Source organism: Rhamphochromis longiceps, linkage group LG10 (genome assembly GCF_057381845.1).
Source record: "Rhamphochromis longiceps isolate RC_006_pf linkage group LG10, R_longiceps_female_GT1.1, whole genome shotgun sequence".
NCBI lineage: Eukaryota > Metazoa > Chordata > Actinopteri > Cichliformes > Cichlidae > Rhamphochromis > Rhamphochromis longiceps.
This window is the reverse complement of record NC_140566.1, coordinates 19,548,421-19,567,641: the sequence shown is the minus strand read 5'-3', so window position 1 is coordinate 19,567,641 and position 19,221 is coordinate 19,548,421. Positions and strand designations below refer to the sequence as shown.

The 19,221-nt window shown below is 41.9% G+C and overlaps 1 protein-coding gene across 2 annotated transcripts in view; it reads left to right on the top strand.

Moving 5' to 3' along the window:
- Nucleotides 1-17,267, top strand: part of stard13a (StAR related lipid transfer domain containing 13a) — a 52,022-nt gene extending 34,755 nt beyond the window's left edge. For both annotated transcript variants that reach the window (XM_085420787.1, XM_085420788.1), the window contains 13 exons: nucleotides 5,325-5,396; nucleotides 6,339-6,420; nucleotides 7,696-7,759; nucleotides 8,041-9,356; nucleotides 10,335-10,505; nucleotides 11,091-11,250; nucleotides 11,378-11,576; nucleotides 11,928-12,141; nucleotides 13,038-13,152; nucleotides 13,679-13,930; nucleotides 14,705-14,922; nucleotides 15,378-15,554; nucleotides 15,637-17,267. In XM_085420787.1, the coding sequence (XP_085276913.1) occupies nucleotides 5,325-5,396; nucleotides 6,339-6,420; nucleotides 7,696-7,759; nucleotides 8,041-9,356; nucleotides 10,335-10,505; nucleotides 11,091-11,250; nucleotides 11,378-11,576; nucleotides 11,928-12,141; nucleotides 13,038-13,152; nucleotides 13,679-13,930; nucleotides 14,705-14,922; nucleotides 15,378-15,554; nucleotides 15,637-15,754 (3,158 nt within the window). In that variant the 3' untranslated portion in view covers nucleotides 15,755-17,267. The remainder of the gene's footprint in view (nucleotides 1-5,324; nucleotides 5,397-6,338; nucleotides 6,421-7,695; nucleotides 7,760-8,040; nucleotides 9,357-10,334; nucleotides 10,506-11,090; nucleotides 11,251-11,377; nucleotides 11,577-11,927; nucleotides 12,142-13,037; nucleotides 13,153-13,678; nucleotides 13,931-14,704; nucleotides 14,923-15,377; nucleotides 15,555-15,636) is intronic.
- The last annotated feature ends 1,954 nt before the right edge of the window (nucleotides 17,268-19,221 follow it).

Genomic DNA, 19,221 nt, shown 5'->3' with positions numbered 1-19,221 from the left:
AGGAGCAGAAGCGTGTTAAGTCTTGTGCTACGTGTTATCCCTGCTTCATGATGAATGGGTCTCAAAGAATCCAGATGATATATGAAGTAACTAAAAGAAACAGTGATATGCTGGAGGAGAGAGATGAACAGGAATGTAGACGGGGAAGCAAGTTTATGCCTGTGCTGGGTGATGGTATGACTTTTTAACTTTCACTCACTCCTATTTTTGCACTCTTACATGCACTTCGCTCTTCTCAGCCCTCACACAAACACACTGTCTCCTTCACCCACTTCTGTTGCATTCCACTCCTCAGCAGCTGGTCGAGTGTGAGGCAGCCTTTAAAACAACACAACTCAGTGACCTAAACAGTCGGTCACCGAAATCAGAGGCTTTTTAACAGCAGTAGTGCTTAATTCATGTCTCCAGGTACAATAAAGCTACTTTGAGCTTCTTCCTTGCTCACAAGTTGTTACCACAGCAGGTAACCCCCTATATTTGATTACTTACTTTTATATTGGATGCCCTTCCTGACACAACCTCAAAGGGGTTTGTGTCTCCTCCTGTTCTCAAACCATTGGCTTTTCATGCATAAAACAAATGTGCAAACTGCTGCCCTGATTTATAAATGTGTATGGGTGACATACAGATGTGTTAAAGGCTTTCATAGTGGATCTAATCACTGTCTTGCAGCAGATTGCCCCCCTCTGAGCCTGGTTCTGCTGGTGGTTTCTTCCTGTTAAAAGTAGGCTTTTCCTTCCCACTTTTGCTAAGTGCTTGTTCAAAAGTGGTCCTTTGATCACTGGGTTTTCTCTGTATTATACTTTACAATAAAAAGCTCCTGGTGTTGTGATTTGGCACTATATAATTAAAACTGAATTTCATTGAATTGATTCAAACGCTACACAGCGTTCACATGACATTATTACCTAAATCTGTGAATCTGAATATGATTTCATCGACAGCCACTTAACTATTTGACTGATTGCTCCCGACTGTTGATTGAGTCCATCTCTTTAGTTTAAGGCTTGAAATATGGTAATTGTGAGGCGCATGTATGTAATGCTAACATGATTTTTTTTATTCATAAAATCAGTGCAACTCCTGCATTTCTGCTCTGATGTTATCCTTCCTGTTTAAATTAACAGCCTAATCACTAAATGACAAAGGGGCTAATATGTGACGCAAGAGCCAACACCATAATGGTTTTCTTTTGATTTCTCTAACAAAATGCTTTAGCACCCTCTGTTGGAGAAAAAATGACATAACCAAACATACAGCTTGACCTTCACTTTTCTTCACTCATCCTATTAATCTAATCTGGTAACACTCAGTATTGCCCTGTGCCTTTATTAATTATGGTCAACTGCTTAATTACAGCAGTCCTCGCATTTGTGCCATGTCGCATATATGTAGGACTGAGTAAACTCTGCAGTCCTTCATGTGTGCATGCTTCCACCGATTCTGTGTCACAGTATATTTCCAAAGCTCGGTATTTGTCACAGATGCACTTCATGAGATAGAACAGGCATATTCCTCTTTAATGTCCTTTGCTTCCTTCTTCATTTTCTTCACTGCCTTAAAAAAAACCTTTAAGAGTAAAGGACTAAGTGCTTTAGCGTATGTAGGAATATGGCAGCTTTCCAGGCATCCTGTGTGTGTGTGTGTGTGTGTGTGTGTGTGTGTGTGTGTGTGTGTGTGTGTGTGTGTGTGTGTGTGTGTGTGTGTGTGTGTGTGTGTGTGTGTGTGTGTGTGTGTGTGTAGTCTGTGACTGCTCAGTGTTATTTAGACTAAAGGGACAGATCTTATAAAAAAAATCTATTCAATTAAACTAAAAAAAAAAAAAAAAAAAAAGCTCTCTTGTGGGCTTCACTTTAGCCCAGGAACTTCCTGCTGCTGTTCTTAGCTCACATGTCACTTTGAACACATGGGAAATTTAGAACAGGAAATGATGTAATCCAGGGGACTTTGGGGTCCTTGGGACCCAGTACGAGGCAGACATAACACAGATAAAAGGCTGCCAGAAAAGTCAGGGTTACTGGTGTGGGATGAAAAGCAGGAAATGAAAGGTAGAGAAAAGAAAGTTTCATTAAAAAAAGCTGTGAGGAGATTCGGGTGTTTGAAATATATGCGTTACGTCAGATTGCTGGCACCCTTGTTATGTAAGAAATTAAATTACAGCCTCTTTGTCCCACACATGAACACCATAACTCACAGACCAACCCACAGTCGAGCGCACTCGTACACATACCATCTGTCTGGCTGTTGTTGGCTTTCTGCCTGTTGTCGTATATTCTCCTCAGCACCAGTGCAGTGAGATATGCTGAAAGACAGCATGGCGGGCAGCTCGGATTAGCTCCGTCTGACTGCGTGCACTGGGGTGTTTTGTGGCCTGCTAATAATATGTTTGTGTACTAATTAATCTCTTGATTAAATTCTGCACAGATGAATGGCAGTGCTTTGTTCCTGTGCTGAGAGCAGCTTTGCCGTTGCCAATTACACATGCACAAACATAGCAATGAAGTATGCCATTGTGTGTGTGTTTGTATTCTAGGCTTTTCAACTTTTTTCTTTTGACATTGGCTGCTTTTTCACTCATTTTCAGTCCAGTGTTTGTACTTGACCATTTTCAGAGGTACATTTTTTTTTATTAACTTGTGAATCATTCAAGCATAAAAAGACACCTAACTCAAGGAATGAGCCAGCGTTGTGTCTACACATAACAGAAAACTTAGCAAAGAACCCATTTTAAATGTTATGCTTAAGCACCTTGTTACTAGCATCCTGTCAGAAAAACACAGAAGTTGTTCTCACTTCTTTAGTTAAAGCAAAGACCTGATACAGGACCTGTGAGATGCATCTGACCCTTCATTTGATCCATCTACTGTTACTGAAACCTCATCAGAAATGATCTCAGTGGAAGGGTGGCTGTCAAGAAACCATACTTAAAGAAGATCGTCAAGCTAGATCACCATCCTCACATTCAAAACCTGAAATCTCTTTGTGGTGCATATTTTTTAACCTGTGCATGCACGCATTTTAGTGTTTAAAATCTCAACATACACTAAGCAGACAGCTGGTGTGGTATGGCTTCCTCCTTGTGGTGTTCCCACAGGGTCCATCTCAGCTGCCACTCCCCACCCCAGCTGTCTGTCTCACCCTTGTTGCATTCTCTGACTCACTGGAGGCAACATCTGGACTCTTCTAAATGTCTAGTGTGTCTAATGCATGTGTGTTCGTACACATTTGTTGCTCGGATGTGTAGGCTTGTGCTATAAACCCAGAGACGGAAGGTTCGAGCGTCCTTGCTAACCAGCCAGTAGGTCCAGCTGACATGTGAAGTTGGCATCCACCACTTGTCAGGCTGCGACCTCGGGGTCTGGCTGATGCAAACGTCAACTGAAATTATTTCTTCATGGAATTCATGGGGCAACATCACTTCTGGTAATGACAATCATGGTGTGACGTGAAGATGTGCAATTGACAGGAACAAGGATGAGTAAATTTAATGGAAGAAGCAAACGGGGCGGCTACATCCTTTGTTGAGAGAAGGATTCAGAGGAGGATGTGGTAGGAAAGGTTGATAAGAAGAAGGATGTAGAAAGAGCGCAGTGAGGGCAAAAGTAAGTAAATAAGTTTAAATGAGCACATAAAAATCTGAGGAATTAGTAAGAAATTAAAGCATGACAAGAAGAGCCTAAAGCAGAAAGTCTGTAAAAGTAGAGAGATGTTGTATGTAGATCCTAACTAATATGAAAGTGCGAGAGAGGAGGTTGAGGAGAAAATTAGAGGGAAGAGAAAACCTGCATGGGGCAGGCTGGAAGAGGGAGGCAGAGTTGTAAACACACGGGTTGGAAAGGCAGCGGGGAAGAAAGCGCAAAATCAATGCCACTTGACGGAAAGCTGCATAGCAGCGACTGGACGTGCCACGGGATGGAGAGGAAACGTCAGTCTGAGCAAAGGACAAAGGCATAGAAGCATGTCATCACCTACACCATGAGAGCTCCCAGTAAGTTTTCACGTTTCTCCTGAAAGCCTCTCGCCCATGAAATGCTTCTCTCTGGGATCTCTCGGTCTCTGCAGTCTATTTTCAGAGAACTGGAAATATTTTTACCCCGAGCGCTGCTTCATATGTGACTTAGAGAGAGGAGTTATGCTGAGAATGTTGGAAGAGGGTTGTAATTGCTGGATTGTGGTAATGGGATCATTTCCTCTGGCCATTCTCATCTCTGAGGGTGAAGTCTGACATTTGTTTTATTTCCCTGCTGAACTTTGTCCTCTGTGTTTCTGCGGTGACTTTCTCAGGCAGTGCCAGCACCTCTGTGAGAGTGAATGAGACACGTGAGAGTGAATGAGTGTGGCTTTGACAGAGAGATCAGATAAGAGCCATGAAAGTAAAATGATGAAGTTACAGTTGCTCTTATTTGACCTTTAATACTTATCATTTAACATTTCATTTTTTTCACATGTAAATTCCTTCCCATTCTTTTCACTTCCTTATTATTTATGATTTTTGTATTTTTCTAGCATGTCTCAGTGCGCATTTTAAGTCATATTGCACCTAAAACACATGATTGCTGTCACCAGATTATTAAGATGTCTTTGTCAGCACAAAGAGGCGCTGCAGAGCGGTTTAATAAGTGTCTGCTCATAAAGTGAGCGTACTGTACACACACATACCCACACACTTGTGCATTTCAGGGCTGCCAGTTTAGAGGTGTGTGCAGTACATAGGCTTGTGGAAAAAAGTAGTAAAACAAATGCCTGTAAAATGTCTCAAGGTGTTGGCGGCACCGTGCTGACCTGTTTTATTCTTTATACATTTATACTTTCAATTCTGAAGGCTGGTGTATCTATATCTGTAGTACAGATGTAATGTTAGACAATGTACGCTGCTTCCTTTGTCCACTCAAGATAATGTGCATCCTTCTCTGGCAAATTTCCAGCTTTTCCAGTCTCATCATTCCTCTTAATTCCCAGAGGGAAGTCTCGTTTTCTGAGATGTTCCTCCTCTGTTTCCGTAACACGCTCAGAGATGGATCATGGAAAATGAGTCACTGCGAGTCTGTCTTTAATTTGATTTATCATGTTTTTCAATTTATTAATTAAGACTTTCAAAATGTTGACCTTGTTCGGCTGCGATTCTCAGAAAGGAAATCATTTGGGGACTTTCCTCCATAAAATTTGGTTGTGGTGATATATAATGCAAACTAGAAGCTGTAAATTTGTAAAAATACATCGTACTAAAAATATAGTTGAACAGTAGAGATCCTACATGATAAAATAAACATGCATATGTTGATGTTTGCTCTCAACATGCCTCTACTGCTTTCTTTGCTTTTCAGAGATTGAGGCTAAGGAGGCTTGCGACTGGCTTCGAGCAGCGGGATTTCCACAGTACGCTCAGCTGTATGAAGGTATCACGCACACAGAGGAGCCAAAGTTCAGCTTTTACCCAGCTGACTTGTTTCACACAAGGACCTCCTCTTTCAGAGCTCTCCTTTTGTTTATTCTCTGCGTTCTGTGTTCTTTCTCTGTTTTATTTTTCCACCATCTGTGCTTCTCTCTCTCTTTCTGCCATCTCTCCATCCTTGTATCCTCGTCTTCTGGGCCACTGCGTTCTATTTCCAGGCTTCAGTTCCTGTCTGGAGGGAGGGGTCATGGGAAAGGCCTTGTTATCACTGCTGGGACTCTCATAGCTTCTACTTCTGTCTTCTTTCTCCCACCTTTCTCCTTGTGCCCTTCCTCACCCACCACTTTTCTTATAGTCATCTACCCATCTTTCTTTCTTTCTTTCTTTCTTTCTTTCTTTCTTTCTTTCTTTCTTTCTTTCTTTCTTTCTTTCTTTCTTTCTTAATAGCAATTATTCATGTGATGATTTTTTATACGTTTCAAACATAAACAGGAAATGGCCTAATCTAAGAAGTTGCTCTTAAAGCACAACAGTCCATCTTTAGCAACACACACACACACATGCACACATATGCACACACACAGCTTCTCTGAGAAAACTTGAGAGCTTCAGTAATGTTGGGTTGTGGATGCCGGGCTCTGGGACTCTGTGGCTGCTCCCCAGGCAAACATGAAGCCTGCAGTCTGCAACCACACGCTGAGAATCACCAAAATAAAAAAAAGCTTGAGTCATTTTAGCATTGGCGCTCTGTGGGATTTGAGCTATTTTGGGATTTGAAAGCGTGTGCGTATGTGTGTGCATTCAGAAAACTTGAGATGCAGATGAGGAGTGTTAACAGTGGTGGCAGCAGACTTCTTTAACAGTTAACTCAAAGAGGAATATGCAGACTCATGTTATCTGTTAGTCATTAACTAAAAAACTCATTTTCTCTGTCTCTTTCATCCAGATTCCCAGTTTCCGCTTGACATTTCGTCTGTTAAAAGGGACCACGACTTTTTGGACCGGGATCTGGTGGAGCCTCTTTGTCGGTAAGGACGCCGGCACGTCGACGCGTTTCAGTGTTTACACTTATGCCTCCACCCGTACACACTTAAGACCAGAAAAATTCTAGCTTCCTTTTCCTGCTCAGTTCTCTGGCTTGTCCTGCGGCCTCATGCTAACTGCTACTCATTAGATGTCTGACCCCCCTCTCCCTAATGAACTCCCCTTCCACGTCTCCCACCCATATACTTTGAAGCTTTGATCTGGTCACCTCCCCTCCCCTCTGTCGAACTCTGATCTCCCATTCAAAGAGGAGAGACCCTCGGGGGGAAAAGCAGGGGGCGAGGAATGGGTGAGAGTAGTGGGGAAGGAGTGAAGGGATGCCAGTACTTCCCAACACTTCCCAACTTTGTGGTGTTTCTTTCCACATGTATTTGATTTTTCCTCTTCAGATCTCCTGTTTTCATTTTATTAAAGCTTTACATGGTTGCAACAGCTTATCCTGCTCCTTATCTGCTTCTTTTCTCTCTCCTGCTTACCCCCCATCTCCCCAGTGTCTATGGCAGAGGAGGGTGTGGTAATTAAAACGTTAGTGGCTCCTGACAGCTATACCGTGAGAGAACACACATCAGATCCCCTGAAAGTGTCTCAAGAGCTATAAAACATGCTCATAATGTGTTGTTTAAATGTTAAATTATATAGTCATTTTCGCTATGACACAAGTTGTGCAGAGCAATTCTTGTCTGGCCATTTGTATGAGAGGACAGAGAGGTTTACAGTGAACGAAGGAGGATTTCCTACTGTGTTGTTAGAGGGCTGAAATCCTTTCAAATGACAGAGGTCATGAGCCCTGAAACGTGTTTTTAACAATCCCGTCTTAAAGGCACGGACACAGACACCACCCCGCTAAAGAGCCACTCATCACATCCTAAATGAAGGTGGAGACAGTGGAAGCTTTCCTCAGGGTGAAGGGAGAAAAGTGAAGGGGAGGAGCTGGCCGTGTTCGGGACTGAGAATCAATTTCAGGGGTGTGATGCCAGCAGAGAAAAGTAGAAGAAGAAAAGAAGAAAATCAGCGTGGAACATGTGTGTAGACAGACTACAATGAAGATAGTGTCTGAGAAGAAGTTTAAAGCAGGCAGTGAAGAAGCATATCTGAAAGTGGACCCAGCAGGGATGTGAGAAGGTGGTAGTGAAAAGCAAGAAAAGAGACTGAAAGGGAGCGGCGTCAGAGTGCAGATGGATAGAGACACACAACAGACAAATCGCATCCAGAAGAGCAGCTTTAGATGCAGCATTTGACTGTGCGCTTGTCTGTTGCAGGCGTCTGAATACTCTGAACAAGTGCGCCTCCATGAAACTGGACGTCAGTCAACCCAAGAAGAAAGTAAGTCAAAAATTTTGCCAATGAATTACAAGAACAGAGGTTTTTGCAGCTTGATTGTTGTTCCTCAATTACTATACACAGCTACAGTACTTGCTTGCCTGAAAATTATGGTGTGGTGTACTGTCAGTCACTGTGATGAAATGCATTTTGATTCATACTGTAAAATTGTTAGCTTGTTCAACAATGGATCCCAAATCTTTCAATAAATTTAAGCTATTTTTATTTTCTAGTATCCTAAACTTAAGACAGTAGAAGCTCATACTTCCTTTTTCCTTCCACAGGGTGATGACTCCGATGAAGATGATCCATTGGCTATCAGTAAAAGGTGGACGTTCGAGTGGAGCAGCCGACGCTGGTCTCGCCTACAAGACTTCCTGTCTGACAGCACCAATGAAAGCAGCCCGACAGGTCAGGGGGAGGGTCTGCACAGCACAGTGAGCAGTGAGAGCGTGCTGACAGACCTGAGTGAGCAGGAGATCACGGAAATCTCCTCGCTACACAGTGAGGACTCTGCCTCTGCCATGCCCGACTCCATATCGATGGCCTCCCTCTCTGCTTCCTATCAACCGCCACGGGAGCTCCCACACTATAACTCCCTGCCGATCAAAAGCAGCCGCCACGGGCAAGGGAGGCGGAATAAAGCCAAAGAGTTTTTGCGGCGAATGGAAATAATGCGTACTTGGGGGCCATCGACGAGGCGCAAGGGCTCAAACCGCAGGCCACCGCTGGTCATCAGCGGGCCGGTGTTACAGGGGGAGGAACCTCAGGCGCTGCAGATGCTCCAGTGTACGCCTATCAGCCAATTAGAGCAGAGCCCTAAACACAACCACCAAACTGATGGTGACATTTCCCCTGACTCTCTTAGCAAGGATTGTAAAGACCAGGTCACAGTGAGTGTGAGCCCCAGCAATGAGACTGTGGAGCTCCCTGTGAAGGAGCCTGTGTGCATAAAGCCCCGCACTGCCAGCAAGAGAAGCAGCATGTATCTGGAGGATATGGTGTTGCCTTCTCAGGGTAAAAGGACCGAAGGTCAGAGCCAGTTTGGCAGACACCAGTTTCACTCATATGAAAACCTCCTCATTCACATCCCCAAAGACCATAAACCAGGCACATTTCCAAAAGCCCTCTCCATAGAAAGCCTGGCGCCTTCCCCTGGTGACAGAAACAACGACTCTCACGTGCATGCCCGAACTTCTCCCCGTGACAATGGCCTGGGTGAACCCTGGTCTGGTAAACCTTTGTCTAAACCCTGTCCTGGAGCTCCACGGGGCAGCAGAGTGAGTGTTTATGACAACGTGCCAGGCTCCCATTTGTATGCCAGCACAGGAGACCTGCTGGACTTGGAGAAAGAGGACAATCTGTTCCCTCACCTGGATGACATTATCCAGCATGTCAGTGGTCTGCAGCAAATTGTGAACCACTGGAGCCGTAGCGTGCTGCCCGAAGGGGAGACGGGGGAGGGGGAGGAGGAAGGGGAGGGCCGGACCACTCCCAGCGAAGGTGAGAGAGACGGGGTCTCCTTAAATGACACAGATTCAACGGGGACCAGCCGGGAGAGGAGAGACTCTGGAGTTGGGGCCTCCCTCACAAGACCACGGTGAGCAGCCCTTCAGCTTTTTAAAGGATAATTATGGTTTTATTACTACTTGAGTTGTGTTTTTATAGTTTTGGCCCTAAATTGTATTGATTATATTAACAGTGTAATCACTACAATCATGGCTGAGATCTTGAAGCACACCAAAGTACTCATGATGTATATAAGCAACAGTTTATTTGGGGAAAAAACAAAAGAGCACAACCAAAGTGTTAATGAAGCAGTGCACAGTAAAAAGGGTGGTGATCCTGGGTTAAATTGTGTTTATATTTACAGCTCGTTGTTCACTTTCATTGGTGGTATAGATTCTAAATGATAAACCATAAAAAAAGGGTCAGTTACTGCTTGTATGTTTCATTTTCTCTTGCCTGCGTAAGAGTAAATAGCTAATAGATAGACATCAGGCTTAACTGCTGCCTAGCAACACCTCTGTCAAGTATCCAGTACTGGAAAATTGGTGCGATGCCCTTTGTTGTCCATATATGCCTCTCTGGACATGTACTATAAATGTTGGGAGTCCAAATAATATTGCATGGTTCCTCTGAAGTTAAAATCGGCTCCAGCAGCCTGTGCTTGATGAATCAAGTGGGTGCCTTTCAAAGCTGAAGTCTTCTCACTCCACATCAGCACTTTGTCCTCCACCTTTGAACAGTTCTTACTAAGTTCATTAAGAAAAGTAATATATGCTTCTCCTACTCTCTGCTGGAGAATCATAAGAGCCCCTGATGGTTGAATGGTTGATTTTTAATCAAGGACCTCCTCTTTAACATTGAACAGGTTGGGTAATGTTTCTACTGGCTGCCTTCAGCAAATCAAATCTGTCTAACCTGAAGTTTTGTTTTAAACCAGTACAATTATATTCTTCCCTAAACGCTAGTTCCACAAAACTATAATAACAAGACTCAAAATAAACTAGATTCATATTTACAGTGACTGAATCACAGTGTCTGATTGTTTGCTGGTATTTTCTTCCCATCCCAGTCTACGATGGCCCAGTTTCAGAACTTCAGATCATCTCAACCAGCCGGCATCTTCTCTGCAGATCAGCAGCCAATCAGCGGGCCAGCTCAGCCTGCTGCAAAAGTTTTCCCTGCTCCGCCTCACCGCCATCATGGAGAAATACTCGATGTCCAACAAACACGGCTGGACGTGGTGGGCGTGCATTACAATCACTGCACAATTTCAAGTCTACGTTTGTCTTTCAGTCATTCATTTATTATAAAACTAGACATTCACAACCTGTCAAACATACACGCAAAGTATCTCAAACTGTTTTATACATTTCTTTATCAAACCTCTTTCTTCATCTCCCCGTCTTTTTTTCCTCAAATATAAAAAATATAAACCATCTTTTTGGTTTTTCCTTATGTGGTCCAGGTTAGCAAGGTACAGTATGTTCTATACGCGTGACACTTTTTGCAGTGGTTATTTTTACTGCTTCCATTAACTCTGCAGAAGAGCTGAAACAGCAGGACCATATGGCCAACCATCAGCTTCATTTGGTTTCAAAACATGCATGCAGTTGGGCTCGTGCATGCCGCAGTGTTTGAACAAACTGGCTTTAGGTTGTCACCCCCACACACTTTCATCAGTTGATTATGCTCTCGAAACGCAAGCTTTGACTTGTTTACGGTGACCTTTGTTTACTCCTGTCAACCGGCATTTAAATAAAGAGAAGATAATCAAAGTATGTGCCACTTTTTCTGCCACACACTTAATTCTCTCTATTGCTTTCAGGTCTGTGCCAAAGTTTATGAAGCGCATGAAGGTGCCAGACTACAAAGAGAAGAGTGTGTTCGGGGTTCCCCTCATTGTCCATGTCCAGCGCTGTGGTTTTCCACTCCCCTTGTGTTTACAGCAAGCCCTCAGCCACCTCAGAACACATTGTCTGGACCAGGTTAGAATCAATAAAACTTTGTCCTTCTTAAAGCGCTACTGAAGGCGTGAATAAGCCGATAAACAGTTAATGCCCTGCCTGTCTCTTTCCCGTGACTGTCCCTTCCCTTCTGGTCTTCTTCTCTTAGGTTGGATTGTTCAGGAAGTCCGGCGTGAAGTCTCGTATTCAGGCGTTGAGGCAGCAGTGCGAGTTGTCTCCTGACTGTGTGAACTATGAAGACCAATCAGCTTACGATGTTGCCGACATGGTCAAACAGTTCTTCAGAGACCTGCCTGAACCTCTCCTCACAAGCAAGCTAGGAGAAACCTTCCTGCATATTTATCAGTGTAAGCCACCTCAGAGGCACACCTGCAGTCATTTGCATGTGACTGTAAATAGCTTTAATGGTTTAGTTGGCCTTAGTAAACAGGCAAACACAGTATATGTGATCTGTTTGTTCTTCTAATCAAAAATTAAAATCACATTTTAATTTCTGAACCAGTAAAAAACTGCTTCAATCTTTAATCAACGATATGCTATAAAACAACGTTGTTAATTGTATCCAAAATCATAAATCATATTCAGTCAAATATTGAAAACAGTATTTGCTATATAATGAAGAATTTCTATTGTTTAAAACCTTAACCACATTGTTTATTTGACCCATCACTCCTCCTCACGTCCATATTTTTCTTCAGATGTCCCAAAGGAGCAGAGACTGCAGGCCGTCCGAGCGGCCATCTTGTTAATGCCAGACGAAAACAGGGAGGTTCTGCAGACGCTGCTCTACTTCCTGCGTGACGTTACATCAATGGTGGAGGAGAACCAGATGACACCCATGAACCTGGCTGTTTGTCTGGGGCCGTCGCTCTTCCACCTCAGCATACTGAAGAGCGAAGCCTTATCACCAAGGTGCGCATATGGGATGATGAACACGCTGATTCTTGCATAAAAAACGTAGAAGCTGATGAAAGTGAAATTAATAACTCGTATTTGCCTTAAACATTTGATTACATTTAATTACACTGTTTTAATTGTTTTTAGTTCTCCATAAATTCCACAAATTTACTCCTTTTGCTAAAATCTGATGCCACACAACACTAGTCTTTACAAATATTTCCTTGCATATAAAAATATCTCTCAAATTTCTCTTTTTAACTTTTGGATATTGGTAACTGATTTTATGCTTTGTTAATTGAGCAAATCTAAATACTACTAAACATTTGACTATTACAGTCATCAGTTAACAAAAGAAGGATTCAGTTGGTTCTCAGTTTTGTTCACAGTTATGGATTATTCTGAGCAGTGTAAAAATGTCAGTGTAAACGAAGATTGTAATTATGTGTCAGTACATTTAGAAAATCAACAATCATGGTAAAAAAGAAGATACGTCCCATTTCAGTTATAAGGTTTCATGTTTGAGGATAAAATTCAATAGTACTTGGTCCTTACCAGGTGTTAAAATTAGATGTTTAAAACTTCAGGTGTGTCATTATTTATTTATTAAAATTGAAGAAAAAGTGCAGACACACTGTGAAAAGAGAAGTACACATTTATTTCTTCCTCCATAGAAAATAATGGGGTAAGTAGCAGCAAGGTTCTGCTAATCAAACGGTGTAACCACCCTTATAAAGATTGTTTGTCGTGCTACCACTCTGATTCTCCTTCCTTGTTGTAATGTTTGCTATAATTTGCATGAAGATCATTTGTATGTTAGGGATCTGGACTTAATTCTGTCCATTAATGACTCCGTATATATCACCTGTTGTACAGTTCTGTATATTCAATAATAATTTGTGTTCCTCAAGGTCAATTCAGAGGAAGTACACTACAGGCCAACCCGATCAGAAAGACCTCAGCGAGAACCTGGCTGCCACTCAGGGCCTGGCACACATGATCACCGAGTGCCAACGTCTGTTTCAGGTCAGGATCAAATACGCCACTATTTATTTCTGTTCACAAAGAAATAATACATGACTCTATCTTTATGTAAGACACTGACAAACAAACATGAAGCTGACTGATGTTTGCCCTGCTGCGTGGTTAGTAGCCAAGGCCACGTTATAATTGCATTTAATGAGCTCATTTCTAAAACTGTAGCTCATCATTACTTTGAGGCTGTCAGCGTGTACAGTATGCTGCTGCTTTCAGGGAGAAAGACAAACAGATTTGATTACTATGCATGCGGTTTGAAGGGTTTTCATACAGGACTGAATGATTAGCTCTTCTTAACCCACAGAGGACTGCAGAATTCCTCCAACACAGGGAAATGACCAGTGAGGTTATGTTTAGAAGATAATGGATATTAAAACGTTTTACCAAACTGACAGGAGCTGCTGTAATACACTATTAAACTTATAACTACAGTTCATTTTCCTCTGTAAAAGTTTTTGTATTTAGCTGAAGTGGTGCTGTGTGATCTGATTCACTTTCTCTGGCTGTTCCACAGATCCCAGAGGAAATGGTGACCCAGTCCCACAACTCCTACATGGAAGCTGAGCTGATGGTGCCCCCGCTGGACGAGCTTTGCAAAGCTCACGAGGAGGAAGTGGATGTGGACGAGGAAGAAGAAGATGAGGAAGGATCCTATCATGCACACCTAGAAAGGCTGATCCAGAACCTGCTGAAAGAGGCCAAAGATAAGAGCAAAGGCTGGGTGTCTCGCTCAACTACTGACCATACAGAACTGTCATTTAAAAAGGTATGTGTGGCTACTGAATCTCTAGAATAATGGATGGATATTGGGAGGGTTTGGAAGAAACTGGATGCAGAGCAAGGACCACAGTCATACAGGCATAGAAGCTGTCAGTAACGCCCAGTAACACTCAATTGCTGGGGAAAAGTGTATGTTGCACAACCAGTTGGCTAGTGGTTGTGACTGAGAGGATCCTGGCAATTGCAGCAGTGAAATTTCTGCAAACACTTGCAAACTACTTGCTCGATGATGATGCAAACTACAAATGTTGGAAAGCTGAATCTTTTGGAATGAGGCCATTTCCAGTTTAAGATGCACTTTTTCAAGTTTTACTACAACGTGAAGAGATGGTAAACTGTTTGCAGAGTCAGCATCTTCCATACAAATACTGATCACTGTAGTTTGCTAGTAACAAAAGTTTTTTTTGGGGGGGGGGGGGTTTGACCATCTCTATATTTGCATGTGATTTAAACCTAGCTACAGCCAGCAGCCACTTGCCAACTAATTAGAAAATGCATATTTTTCTTTAGCAACAGAACGTTGCTCAGGTTTTTTCTGACTAGTCTCTTGACCTCTGTGACTTCGGCTTGAAGTGGAAATCAGAAAAATATTGTTCTTATTCATGTCTGTGCAAGCAGATTATCAGAAACATATACTGATTACATCTACATCTAACCACTTAGTCTGGTCTAGGAAAATCAAATCTATAAAGTTTCTAGTATTGCCCTTGAGATACACCTTTACATAATATTTCGCTCTTCCAATGTGTTTCTCTCTAAGGTAGGAGACGGTAACCCTCTGAGGAGGTGGAGAGTGTGTGTCGAGGTGTCGGCAGCTCCCGCTGAGGTGCTGCATCGGCTGCTGAGAGAACGCCCGCTGTGGGAGACTGAATTACAGCAGGAGAAGATTCTGGAGACGCTGGACAAACAGACGGATGTGTACCTGTACTCCTGCTGCAACATGCCACCTCAACCCACCTGTGAATATGTGGTACTAAGGTCAGGGAAACTAAATTTCGTTTGCATTTTCTTTTTGCAATCGGTGTTCTCCCTCACATAAAGACTGACGTGTTGAATGAAAAGATTAAGCAGAAAGAGCAACAGTATGTCTGTTTAAACAGGGCTTTACATACAGGAGAATTTTTAAAATACCACACTGGGTAAAAAGAAGAGCTGTGACAAGCGGCTGATTAGTTGTTGGAAAGAAAATTGATATGTTCTCCAACTCCTACAAATGTAATGGGGGCAGGTTCTTCATATGTGACAGTTTGCAGCTTTTATTCTTGGCAAGACGAGACATTTATTATTTAATAATATGAACATTTTGATTGCCTGTTTCAAAAATGTAATCGCCCGAGAATTTACATGAAATTGTTCCTGAAAATAAACCATTGATAGTTGAAGCCCTAATAAGAAAGAATACCTCAAATTGACTCCTTGCTTGTGTCCTTTAGATCATGGCGTACAGACCTCTGTAAAGGCTCCTCTGCGCTTGTTAGTGTGTCTGTCGATCATGAAGACAGCCCACCAATAGGATCAGTGAGGGGGGTTGTGCTGGAGTCACAGTACCTCTTAGAGCCCTGTGGGACGGGGAGGACCAGACTCACCCATATCTGCAGAGTGGACCTCAGGTGTGGATGCACCTCCAGGGTTTTTAAAGTCTTATGTTTCAACCTCGTCTGCAGTCGCTAATGAGTGTGTTTCTTGTTACAGGGGAAGATCTCCAGAATGGTACAACAAGGCATTTGGTCACCTATGTGTTAACGAAGCCCAGAGGATCCGCTCTTCTTTTCTCCCCGTTGACCAGACAAGCCCCGAGGCCAAGCTCTGAACCCCAGAAATTAAGCTTTGTCTTGGGTCACACTGCCAAAGCAGCTGAGCCTGAGAACCAGTGACCCAGGAGGATAATCACCCAGGCAGTGGACTTCAGCCTTTTCACGGTGCTGAGGCATAGGAAGCTTTACTGTACCACACACAGACACACACACTGAAGGAAAGAGTATTTGTGTCATTTTATCAGGTGTCTTTAAACAACATATCACTACTTATTTTTATCATAAATCATTATTTTCCAAGCCTTTAAAAAACACAGATTCAGTGTTTGTTTCCAGTAAAGTAATTTAGTGATTTGACACCAGGTCTCATGTATCCATGTAGATTATTGGAACTACATTATTATATTATTATATTTCTCTGATTTAATCTTCCAAATCTTCCAGTGACGAGGTAAGGAAGCCAGCACCAGCAGGTATGATCATGACGATGCTGCTGCAGTGGTTGGGTTAGTGTTTAACCTTCACCTGATCACTTTCATGGTTACTGTAACAGAGTACCTAACAGAAATGTACACCGAAGTTAAATATAAGTTATATTAGAACATATAATATAAATTATATGAATATAAATACAACAGATATTAATTATCTTAACTAATTTTACATGACCTGCCTGACAAATATACATGACAAATTTGATCAAAGCATTTCACAATGTTTTCTATTAATAGAAAATAGATAATGTTACTTCTATTCTGATTCCATTGTAGAGTATTTATATAAAAAAAATCAATCACACAGCATTGATAGTATGTGATGATCTTCAAATCTAAACTAATAATACACTCGTGCAAACCTCCATGACATGCAGGTTTGCTCCTTTATTAATTAATACACATGTAGTTATTAAATGAAAAACTACACATACTGTAAAAATGCAAAGAAAACATCTGTGCTCTAAAAATACCAAGACCAGCACATAGTTACGTGTCAGCACTGTGTTGTGAAAGCTGCACTAGTTTCAGGTGAAATGACTTTCACAAGGATCTGAATCACATAAAGGGAAAACACTCATCGGGTCCGTGAACGTGCTCAGCATACATTTTGTGGCGATTACTGTTTATTTTGTTCTCTATTGTCACTATTTACAGTGTTATCTAAATGAAATGCCATTTTAAAGTTATTGTTGTCATTACCTTTCTGTATATTGTGTCACTGTTGCTTGTTTTGTTTGGTTTTTTTGCTCTCATATTATACAATGTCTAAGACATGTGACCATTGCTCTGCTTCTGGGAAGCATGTTTGAAATGTTTGCGAGTGTGCACGGTGATGCCTGTGTATCTGCATTCTGAATATATGTACAGGCTGTACTGTAAATATCTGCAATGCTTTCTGTGCCAGCAGATCAAACACCATAGTTTTTCAGGGTCTTCCTATCATATTGATATATGCTGAAATGTGAACCTTCCATATATTATCCTACTAAAGCAATAGCAGACTAAAGCTTTGTGGCTCTTATTGTTTCAGCTGTAGGCGGCGCTGCTACGGTGTTACTATGATAGGCTATAATATTTTTACAGTGCTGGCATAATCCCGCGCGGATGCCTTTCGCTGGGGAACAGTGTGACGCGTGTGTGTCTAGATGTGTGTATGTGAGCGATAATAAGACAGACAATGAGTGAGAGTCTTTGACGTGAACCCTCAGCCGTGTGTGATGAGGCTTCAAACCTAGCTGGGTAGGCCTGGTTGATTTATGCTTGACTATTTCTGATAAAGTGACAGAAAACAGAACCGTGGTTACTGAACATGAGAATAAAAATATCAAATGTCAACAAAAATGAAATGTCGTCTTCAGTTTTTCTGTCTCTGATTTGTGTAAATTATTCAGTAAATTCAAGAATATCAGGTGTTATATATCCTCATGTCCACTGAGGGGTGCTGTTGCCCCTGAGGAGTCTGAATGAATCTGGAAAGTATGCCATGGAAAGTATTTTTAGATAACTGAGTTAATGAAGAGTCATCACAGCATCAGGGGGGGCATCCCTGAGGACTTTTTCACTCTTCTCTCCTTGAGTCCTTTCAACTAATGGATGGGAACTAAAACTCCGATGCTCAGATCAATACTCCATCACATTTACCTACTTAGCCATGTTAGATGGGGACTCTCGCAGAGGGCAGCGAAGGTGTTTGAACACAGACTGCTGCTCCTCTCAGCTCCCCTGTCTGTTATTCTTGTGACAACACAGAAACACTACTTTAACTTCTACCTCATTTAACATGTCAGTGGTTTTATCAGGAAAGTAGGGCATGCAGTAACATCCCCTGCATGTCAATGATCCTCTGCGCTGTGGGTGTGCTTCAGCTACACTACTCCATGGGCGCTGACAAATGAGAAACACCATGTTGCAAATTACACTATGAAAAAAAAAATGTTACTGAATCAATAGTTTTCCCATGAATCCTTTTTCTTTTGTTTTTTTCTTGGAGCCGCAGAGGTCTAAGCAATAAATGAAGCCATGGTCTGTGTAACAGAAAACTGATGTGACATGATGGCCTTCAATATGTGCAGAAAAATACAGAGGGATTTAAAACAGCATCAATATTTTTCTCACACAGGATGACCCTGCAAAATGATTAGAGAGGGGGGGGACCTCTTCTGGAGGGAACAGGAAGTCCAGCTGCTGCACCATCACTCTAAATAATCTGGTATGTAGGGCACCGTTTTGTCATGTTTAAATTTACTTTGTGTTCATTTGCAGAGGTTTTAAACATGAGGAGATCGCGAGGCCGAAGAAGACGAGCAGGAGTACAAGCAGTGTGAGCTGGAGGCTTATTTTATCATGTCAAATTACTTTTTAATGCAATTGCCCATGTCATCTTTCCACATTCTGCATTTCTACTTTGTTAGTCATGTGTGTCTGTATGAGACAGTAACAATCAGTCTAAATCAATAAAGGCTCGTGCTTAAAAAGTCTTTGTTAAAATTCAGTTCATTATTTATTGACTTGATATAGTTTAGTTATCTAACATGTTCCAGTATGCACAGTATTCAGTTTAACAGCATTTGTTTTGTGATGTCTAAATACATTCAAGTCCTTATGTGCTTTATTGTACTTTCTTCTCAGAATCCTTCTGAGGACTTTTTGAAAACTTGACAATATATAATAGAGTTCCAGAGTTGTTGACAGACGTATTTGTGATAGATACACTTCAAAGCCAACTGGGGCTTTTCTTCTTTGCTTTTACTCACTTTGTGTTCTGGCCTCTGTCACAAATACAAGAGTTACTGCAGTTGGCCAGTTGTAATGCATTCTTTCTTATATAACTGTCATATTATATATGAAGTTACATATTAAGTCAGGTGACAAAAATGAATCAGTTATAGATGAGACTGAGGTAATGAGAAGACTGGAGAAGGCCTGGATGTACCATAATTTTCAAAAGATGAGATAAAATCGAGGTCACTATATTTGGGCCTAAAAATCTTAGAAACCAGATATGTTCTCTGGATGGCAATTACTTG